The 10,271-nt window shown below is 38.1% G+C and overlaps 1 protein-coding gene across 1 annotated transcript in view; it reads left to right on the forward strand.

The window, feature by feature from the left end:
* Positions 1–10,271, forward strand: part of LOC110367897 — a 57,010-nt gene that overhangs the window by 403 nt on the left and 46,336 nt on the right. Inside the window, exons 3-4 of the mRNA XM_036142832.1 lie at positions 1,911–1,960; positions 2,039–2,152. Of these exons, the coding sequence (XP_035998725.1) occupies positions 1,937–1,960; positions 2,039–2,152 (138 nt within the window). The 5' untranslated portion in view covers positions 1,911–1,936. The remainder of the gene's footprint in view (positions 1–1,910; positions 1,961–2,038; positions 2,153–10,271) is intronic.

Raw genomic sequence — 10,271 nt, forward strand, 5'->3', positions numbered from 1 at the left:
GTCTGTCTTTGACGCAATCAGCCAATCGATGTTTTAGTTCCTCGTTTCTTTTTTACTTTACGGGATGCATGTGCATATTTCCTTCTGATATATCAGAATCAGAATTAGAATCAGACATACTTTAATAATCCCAGAGGGAAATTGCTTTATATAATTAGCAGAACAACCTTTTGTTGATAATCCAGCTGCAAGTCTCCTTTGGTTTATGTCTTAACAAGCTACAGACTGATATTTACACACATTGTTCCATGCAGAACTGCTCAAACTCATTCGGAATGGATGAAAAGCTTCTAAACAAAAAAAGGATTGTAAAGACTTTAAATTAGATGAAGGTCTCTAGGCTATTTGTGAATATGAATGTTCTTTTATCTAAATTGAATGCATTGTCCTGCTTGGAAGGTGAACATCTGCCTCAGTTTTGCATAAAATAACTATAAAATACTAAAAGATCAGAGGCGTCAGGTAACTAAGCACAAATACTTTTTTACCTTACTTAAGTAGAAATTTTGGTTATTTATTCTTTGGAGAAGTAATTATTTTTTAGTCTACTTTTTACTTCTACTCCTTACATTTTCATGCCATTGTCCATGGTGGCACTGAAGTGTAAACCATGTTAGCAAATCTAAACACAACTACAAATTATGTAAAAAGTAAAACAGCAAATTCAAAAGAACAGCAACGACATCAAGTCAAGTTTAGGCGTTTCTAAGGGCTTTACATCATGAAAACATAAAAACATCAAAAACACATTGAAACAGTCACTGGTTGTGATGCCAGTAAGTAACATTAGATTATATCAGGTGAAAACATCAATAAACATCACATATGTCGGTCAATGTTCCTGTTAATATGGGCCCAAAGGAACGCTAGAACGATGGATTTTCACTCTTGATTTAAAGGAACTCAGTGTTTCAGCTGTTTTGTAGTTTTCTGGACGTTTGTTCCAGATAAGTGGAGCATAGGAACTAAATGCTGCTTCTCCATGTCTGGTTCTGGTTCTGGTTCTGGTTCTGCAGAGCAGGCTGGAGCCAGAAGACCTGAGAAGTCTGTAGGGTTGATACAGCAACAGCAGGACTTTAATGTACAGTATATATCACAGTTTTTATCTGCCATTCCAGAGTCACATCTGGTTCGTTGGCTGTGTGGCTTACTTAATGAATTAAATGATGAAATATATATTTTTTAATTTCATTCTTTTGTGCCTTCTGTGCCTTCTTGTTGGCGTGACTCTCCATGTTTTATTGGTCACTTGTGTGTTTAGTTGACTAAAGTGCTAACTTGTGGTATTGAACCACTTAGTGTGTGATAATTTGTTTTATAGTGTCAACAGTTCATGTTTAGTATTAGTTGCTATTTGTGGTGTTGTGTGGTAACCCAGGTGACTGTCTCTCCAATGCTGCTGCCGCCGAGGAACAGCAGGCGAAGAGAACGATTGTCTGAGGGCAGCGAGACTTTATACAGTGCCCCCCCCGCCCCATTATTTTATTCTCTCTCTTTCTATTTGCTGTTCTTTAAATGAGTCTCTGGTTGTTTTAAGTTTAGAAATAGAGTTGATTTGGATTAGAGCAGTTTAATCTAACATGTTTTACTGCATAATTACCCAATGAGACAACGTTTATTCATCCAGGTGGAAGTGGGACGCTTTCCTTTAAGACTTTGATCAAATCTAAGAGTCCATTTGAAGACAGTTTCAGGCTTATAAAAGCTCTCTGAAAGAAATGAAACAACAGTTATAACAAATGTTGATAAAGTCTGACAAAAAGGGGAAAGAGATACCAGAGATTCTGAGTGACTTGATCTGATCCCGTTTTTTAACCCCCTCATTAACCTCCTTCCACCAATCATTATCAGCAATGACTCTTTGCTGTAAAGTCTCTCTTAAATATTTAACCATCTTATCTTCCGTGCAGCATGTTCTGCAGAGCCTTCGGTAGAAATGGAGTACGCCACCATCAAAAAGGTGAGTCAGTCTGAACAGTAAACCGTCTCCATGGGCTTCATTTGTTATTTTCTGAAGCTAGACAAGGTTCTCCTGCAGACCAACAGAGTAAACACAGAGAACAGAGAGGAGGAAGGAGAAAACAGATCACCTGAGTTCCAGGTAACAGAAACCACAGACGAATACAGCCTCGCCAGCCATCCTCAGAACACGGTGAGTGAACGATAGCTGTGTTTCCAACCAATTCTCATACGTATTTTGAGCAAAATTTTAAGATATTGCAAAATAAATTAGGCACATCAGACATGTTTCCAATTTACCAGGGGATGCACAGCGTAAAGTCGTCATACGTTGGCTGTAAAGTAAATGTTGCTAACTACATGCACATGAAAATGTAAAAAATTGCACAGCAGCACGCTTTGGCCCAATTTCTGCAAAAAGTTGATTTTGTGTGGGTTACACTTTAAGATGTAATGGCTGTTCCTGTTATCCTCCAGGTTGGAGAAGACACCCTGGATTACTCCGAGGTCCATTTTTCTACACCTACAACCATCTTGCACAACAGCGCCCCCTGTGGTAACCTTGCAGACAGCGTTCTCTACTCAGAACTTCGGACAGATGGAAACCCTGTCAGCCAAAGCAAAAATGATACACCTCCTCTTTATTCCACTATTACCTTACATCAGCAGAAACAGTGTTAAAGGGGACCCATTATGCTTACTTTAAACATTCAGGATGTGTCTATGGGCTGTATTAAACATATTCATAAATGTGTTTTGGACAAAATCATTCTCAGACAACTGCCACAGACTGGCGACCTGTCCAGGGTGTTCCTCTCACCCATTGAATGATGGAGATAGACACCAGGACCCCTCATGACCCCACAAGGGTTAGACGTGTTGGGAAATGGATGGATGGATGGATGATTCTCAGACAATGACATTTCATATCCCCTGTTTTGCCTATTTTGAGCTCATTTATAATAAACTGTTTTATTTTATGCAAATAAGCCATAGTTGGCCACACACCCCCAACTGAAAGTTTACTCTTGGATTTTATACATGTGAAAATTATTTAATCTTTTTTGCCGTGTTATCAATAAACATGCAATATTTACTCTGTTATTTTTACTTTAATATTTGGCCTCTGATATGCTCATTCTTTGTTGCTTTAGAAATTAGATTAGCTTGGTTTTTCATTACTATAAATTGTGTGTAACTTTGTCAATGTCATGCCCAAATTTCCCTATTGTGGGACGATAAAAGAACTTCTTATGTTTTTTAATATTTTCTTCTTAAAATGACACAACAGTACAGCTGTACATCTCTTACTCGCTCTGTCTACTTGGCCACCGAAATAACACTCTACACAAACATTTTCTAATATTTCATCAAACGCTACAATCAGGGACATGTACAGGGACAGCTAAAACATCTAAAACTGAGACGTTCCCTAGTAATTCAGAGACCGAGACTGTCCGTTTTTGAATAACTGCATATGCCTTACCTACTCTTTCACTGTTCAGGGGAATTGCATGACAAAAATCTCCCAAATCCACCCTGGTCTTATTTCTTTCTACAGAGGCCTTCCTCATCTCAAAAACTTGTATGTGGTTTGCTTTTTGCGACTCTCAGCCATGTTTAAAGTATATGGTGTAAGCAGCGGAGCTCCAATGAATGGCTAACACCATTGCTAACCCCTAAGCTAACCGGATACATAAACACTCGAAGTGCGCATGCACAGCCAGCAAGCAGAAACTAACAGAGAATGAGCACGGACCCTGCGGACAGCACGGACATTTTGACACGCTCAATATGTGAATGTGTCAGAATGATGACATGAGGGACAACCAATGGATAAGATGATACCCCCAGGAACTTGAGGAACAGAGGTGGGTGAGAGCAGGAACAAAACTCTGACCATCCCCTGGTAGCCCCCAGGACCATATGTGGTGCCTGTTCAAAGAAATAGCACAACCCTCCAAGGAGCTGCATTTAAAATGCTATTTTATTCAGTTGTTCTTCCTTTTTAATCATACTTGTATTTACATAGATTTAAAAATGACAAAAGCATTAAAAACATATTCATATTACATAAAGTTAAGGTGAGCTCGGACTCTTGTAGTTCAAAGGTCAGTTTCAAAAAGGTCAGTGACTCCTGAATTATAGGTTTTACAGGCATGCAGCTCCCACAGAGAAAGATTTTTTAACCTCCTTTTTCTGAATACATAATGTATTGACTACTTTCAGGATGGAAGGACAATTTTGCCCCGCATAACACAATGTTTCTTAATAGAATTACTAACTATAGCTTTACCCAGCATATGAATCTTACTTGCACATGTAATTCGGTCCTCTGTCACAAGAGGTAAGTAATGTAACACACAAAAAAGTGTTACATCTTAAAGTTACAGATAACATGTACAATAGAATACAAAACATTTTCTGAGACAACTACAGTTTTTTTTTTAACACTGGACTGTTTCTAGAAGTAGTAAAGACCTAAATAGAAATACAAAAACGTGCAAAAAGTGAATCTTCATAATAGGTCATATTTAAACTTAACACATGCTGTTTTCTTTATTTAAACAGTATCAATAATTCAGTTAGTAAAACTGGTTTTATTTGAATTGAGCACATTAACATTAGTCGTACTAAAATACAAACAAACAAAAAGCATCTTCATGTTATATAAGAGATGGAACTGAAGAGAAGATTAAATAAATCTTGTTATTCATGTTAAACTTTATTTTTAACCATTTAGTTAAGTTGATTTATTAACTGATTTTGCACTTTACTGCAAAACAGAGAAGAAATTTTATTCAACTATAACAATAAGCCACTGGTGCCCATTATGGAAGCACATAAACCACTGCTGATCCTCATTTAACCTGAAGCTCTGTAGAGACGCTTTTCCACTGACACTCAAAAGATCAAAATTGTGATCAAAAGTCCGCGACAGTGTACTTAAATATAGTCCTCGTCAAACTCGCTATGGCTGAGAAATATTATACCCATGAAGCTCTTAAGATCAGTCTCATCTACCCTTCACTTCTGTCACATACCTCTATGGTCCCTGTGCTGGCCAGACACAAAAAAAGCTTTATTTTTATTTAATTATACCAGGGGTTCCCAAAGTGTGGAGCTGCCACTAAGGGGCGCGCGAGGCGAAAACTGTAATGGCGTCTGACCATGCCCCCCCCCACCCTTCCCACAATAAAGATATGTAAATAAGCATTTATTTTGTAAAGCTCAAAAAACTGTTAATTTAAACAATAAATAAAAATGTATTGTAATGATCCTTATTAGACTTTATTGCTAACTGCTGTTGCACACTTACAGTTCCTTTAAATCAGATTTCTTTGGGGTCATACCGGAAGAAATGTGCGGCTTCCGGGGAGAGGAGTCGTGATTCGGGGGAACCGGTGTTGTTTAAAAAAAAACCAAAAAAAAAACACTCAAGTCAAGGTTGTAAAATTTACTTTAATCGGTAGCTGTTTCCAAATTTATAAAATACACACCACAAAGTAATAAAGCAGGCTCTTCCTACGCTGATTTTTAGAAGAAGTGGCGAGTTAACCCAGCGGACTTGCTAGTCCTTCAATCAATAATGCAAATGTGCATCACGTGATTTTTTTACTGTTTAGAAAATGTTTATAGACCTTGTTTTATTAATTTGTGGTGTGTATTTTATAATTTTGGAAACAGCTACCGATTACAGTAAATTTTAAAACCTTGACTTGAGTTTTTTTAATTTTTGGTTTTAACCGAGAAATCTATCAGAAGTGACGTGACAGTGTTCAGCCCAGCCTCCCTCGCTGCAATGCGCGCTCCCGACACAGGGGAAACAGATTTCCATGGGTGTCATAACGGAACGATACATTATTAACACGGAAATGTTAATAAACTGTATTTATTTAGAAGAAATCTTCTACGCTTCATTTTAAGATGAAAAATCCGCATTGGGCTGTATATGCGCATATGTGGTCTGTGCTTCAACCATTCTCGCAAATTCAAATTCAATTCATATGCTCAATAGGCTGAAATCAGGGAAACAGGCGAGACATCTAAGGTGAAAGTTAGTCATTAAAGAGGAGAGGAACAGAGTGAGAGAGAAATTGGAGGCAACAGAGGAGAGAATCGCAACGGATCCGGGAGAAGAAAACGAGCGACAATCAGAAAATCTCTCTTCTTCTCTCCTGGCTTTAGTCGTTTACGTCAGCAGAGGAAACATTTAATTCGGGCTGAAAGTTTTATTTACGAGATTAAATTGACTGAGTCGGTCTCTATGGATCGCGCAGCGCCTACAAACAGCGCTGCTGCTCATGGTGCCATGACTTTGAACCGGTGACAAGCTCTGACGCGCAGGACACGCACACCGCTGTCGTTACCGCTGATCCTGGGGGAAAAAAAAAAAAATTCTCATTGCGATTCAGACAGGCGCAGACTGCACCGTGCAGTTCATTTTAAAGAGGCAGTTTTAGCGCATTCAGACAGAAACGGGCTGTGGGGAGCCGAGGTGTGCTGCCGTGGGCATGTTTACCTGCTGATGGTAACCGCTGTGAAACAATCAGAAAGATTTCTATGATTAATAACATCATTATGGAGCGCTAGAGTAATTGTTACTCTGTGCTGCTTCACCAGTTCTCTCTACTCTCGCTCGCTCGTCATCGGACACAAATCAAACTACTTCGTGTGTGTATTTTTAAATTGTGCGTCAGACTCAGATTTAGAAGCTTTGTTACGACGTTTGAGTTGTAACTGCAACCGTTTTATATATATATATATATAAAATCTAAATTCTGACAAGACCGAAGTTGTAATCTTTGGGCCAGAGTCTTCAAAAAAATAAAGTTCTTAATCAATCACTTAATCTGGATGGCATTAACTTGGCCTCTGGTAATAAAGTAAAAAATCTTGGTGTTGTTTTCGACCAAGACATGTCATTTAAATCCCATATTAAACAGGTTTCCAGAGTTTCCTTTTTTCACCTCCGGAATGTCGCCAAAATTAGAAACATTCTGTCCAGGAGTGATGCTGAAAAACTGGTTCATGCATTTGTTACTTCAAGGCTGGACTATTGTAATTCTTTACTATCAGGAAGTCCACAAAATGCAGTTCAAAGTCTTCAGCTGATCCAAAATGCTGCGGCAAGAGTTCTGATGAAAATCAACAAGAGGGATCATATTTCTCCAATTTTAGCTTCCCTTCATTGGCTTCCTGTTAAATCAAGAATAGAATTTAAAATTCTCCTTCTAACGTATAAAGCCCTTAATAATCAAGCTCCATCATATATCAGAGCTCTGATTACCCCGTATGTTCCTAACAGAGCACTTCGCTCTCAGACTGCAGGTCTGCTGGTGGTTCCTAGAGTCTCTAAAAGTAGAATGGGAGGCAGATCCTTTAGCTATCAGGCTCCTCTCCTGTGGAACCAACTCCCAGTTTTGGTCCGTGAGGCAGACACCCTGTCTACTTTTAAGACTAGGCTTAAAACTTTTCTTTTTGACAAAAATTATAACTAGTGACTCATGTTACTCTCAGCTACCTTTATAGTTTTACTGCTATAGGCTTAGGTTACTGGAGTATATCAGGATCTAATTTTCTCACTATATTGAGTTCTACTGTTCTTCAATTATGCATTATGTGTTGTCATTTCTGCTTTAACTTTCTGTTCTCTCTCTTTTCTCTTCATAGTAGGTACACCTGGTCTGGCGTTCTGTTAACTGTGACATCATCCAGAGAAGACGACTCACCCGCTACTACCATCTAATGTAGAACAGATTACTAGATCAATGTGTGCTTCTGTGCTTTTTGTTTCTCTTGTTGTGTCTCTGTTCTGTCTTCTGTAACCCCAGTCGGTCGAGGCAGATGACCGTTCATACTGAGCCCGGTTCTGCCGGAGGTTTTTTTTCCCGTTAATGGGTGGTTTTTCTTCCCACTGTCGCTTCATGCTTGCTCAGTATGAGGGATTGCAGCAAAGCCATGTACAATGCAGATGACTCTTCCTGTGGCTCTACGGTTCTCCAGGAGTGAATGCTGCTTGTCGGGACTTTGATGCAATCAACTGGTTTCCTTATATAGAACATTTTTTACCAATCTGTATAATCTGACCCAATCTGTATAATATGATTGAACTTGATTTTGTAAAGTGCCTTGAGATGACATGTTTCATGATTTGGCGCTATATAAATAAAATTGAATTGAATTGAATTGAATTGAGATGAAGAACAGCTGAGACCAATAAAAAGAGATGAGCTGAAATCAAGAGTGCAATGAACAGGAACTGAAGGTAATTCAAGGAATCTAACTGGAAAAATAGAAAATGTGCAAAGAATAAACTAAGAACATAATGCACAAAAGTATGAACTAAAATGGGAAAAACTAGGAAATATAAACAAGAATCAAAACAGAATCACAAAGAAACCCAACAACTAAAACATCTAAGAATATTAAGCATAAGGAAATAATTAAAGAAAACATGGCCTAGGGAACATAACAGCAAAGAAATGGTGAAAATAGAAACATAAAAGAAAAATATAAACCACAAACATCCATGAAAAACTGGAATTAAATATTTACTGATTAGATAGTGTTGTGCCATTGCGCATGGTTTTAAGTTATTTAATGTTTAATAAATAACTCTCTGCCTGTTAGGTATGGTCCGATGAATATCAGCCCAAACAGCTGATATTAGGACACAAGTTGAAAGGAATGATTCGAGCAAATAGTTTGCTTTAACCACTTATGGGATTTAATTAGAGTATTGAAGCTGTAACTTATTCGACACTATGCTGCACCAAAACAAGCTGCGAATTGGTGGTTTAAGGAAAATTTTTCTTACACTGGAAAAAGAGAATGAAAAATAAGTGAAATGTTCTTGAAATTAATGTATTTGTTCTTAATTTGAGCAGGTAAATAATATGATCTGCCAATGGAATGAGTATTTTTACTCCTAAAATAAGATAATTAGATATACTGCACTTGCACTATCACATTTAGACTTGCCTGCTCAAATCAAGGACAAATACCCCCATTTCAAGAAAATTTAACTTACTTTTGGTTCCCTTTTTGCAGTGTAGGTGCATTGGTGCAAAGTGCATCAGAGTGTTTATTTCTTAGGGTGAACTGAAGCTAAGGCTATTTATCACAATCTGTGCAACTGTTGACTGGTATAAAGCAGTGGTTCAGTTTTACAGTGGGGAGACAAAGCTGCGTGAAGGTCTGTCCGTCCATTTTGTAGACTTTGAAAAATAGTTTCAAATTAATCTGAAACTGGCCAAACTAAAGCCACACAGTCCACTTCTCTTCAACTTGTCAGCTCTTATTCTGATTAAGGGCGTCACTTTCAGAAGTTGTTTGATGCCTCTGCCAACATCTGTCTCATCATAGGTCAGGTTGACCCAGACTACAGAGAGTGAACACAGGACTTTGTGGACTGGTGCCAGCAGAACCATCTTCTGATCAACATGACAAAACAAAACCAAGGAGCTGGTGGTGGATTTCTGGAGGTGCAGTCAGACCACACTGACATCCAGGGAACTGAAATAGTGGACTCCTATAAATACCTTGGTGCTCACCTTAACAATGAACTGGACTGAAGTCACAACACAGATGCTCTTTACAGGAAGATTCAGAGCAGACTCTACCTGCTGAGGAGCCTGAGGTCTTTTGGAGTGCAGGGGCTTCTTCCTGAAGACCTTTTTTTTTCCCAGAATCAGAATAAAAAAGAGTTTGATTTTCAAGTAGTAAGCTATTTAACACGCATGAGTCTAAACTTGACTCTGGTTGCATCAGCCATCTTATCTGTAGCTGAGAGGAAGTGGTTAGTTAAGCTCATCCAGCAGGCACCCAGTGCAGGCGGTGGAAGACAGTAGCATTCATTTTTGGGTCCCCCTACTTAGTCACACATATAGTTTATTCTGAGTATGCGTTTTTTTTAGTATGCGGTTTTTATTTAACGGTACAGTATTTATTATTCTATTGTGGATCTTTCCCTTCTCCAGGGTATAACTGTAAATGAAATTATTACAATTGTTAAAAGATTTAACAGTAAAAAACCAGAAGACTTGAATGGATTAGATATGTCAGTGTTAAAATAATTAATTGAGTATATTGCCAAACCAGTTGGCAATTTTCTGAAGTTGTATTTCACACTGATAAAAGTTTTTTTTAAGACCACCTTCCAGAAACATCTCCTCTCAGCAGTCAGAAAAAGTTTGTAATTGTAATTTATAATGAAAATTATTTTATAAAAATATTCTCTATATGCATCTAAAATGATCTCATCCTGTAGTTGGGACCATGTAGGGAGTTGCTGCTTTTTAATGCACAGT

This window comes from Fundulus heteroclitus, chromosome 1, assembly GCF_011125445.2.
Source record: "Fundulus heteroclitus isolate FHET01 chromosome 1, MU-UCD_Fhet_4.1, whole genome shotgun sequence".
Lineage (NCBI taxonomy): Eukaryota > Metazoa > Chordata > Actinopteri > Cyprinodontiformes > Fundulidae > Fundulus > Fundulus heteroclitus.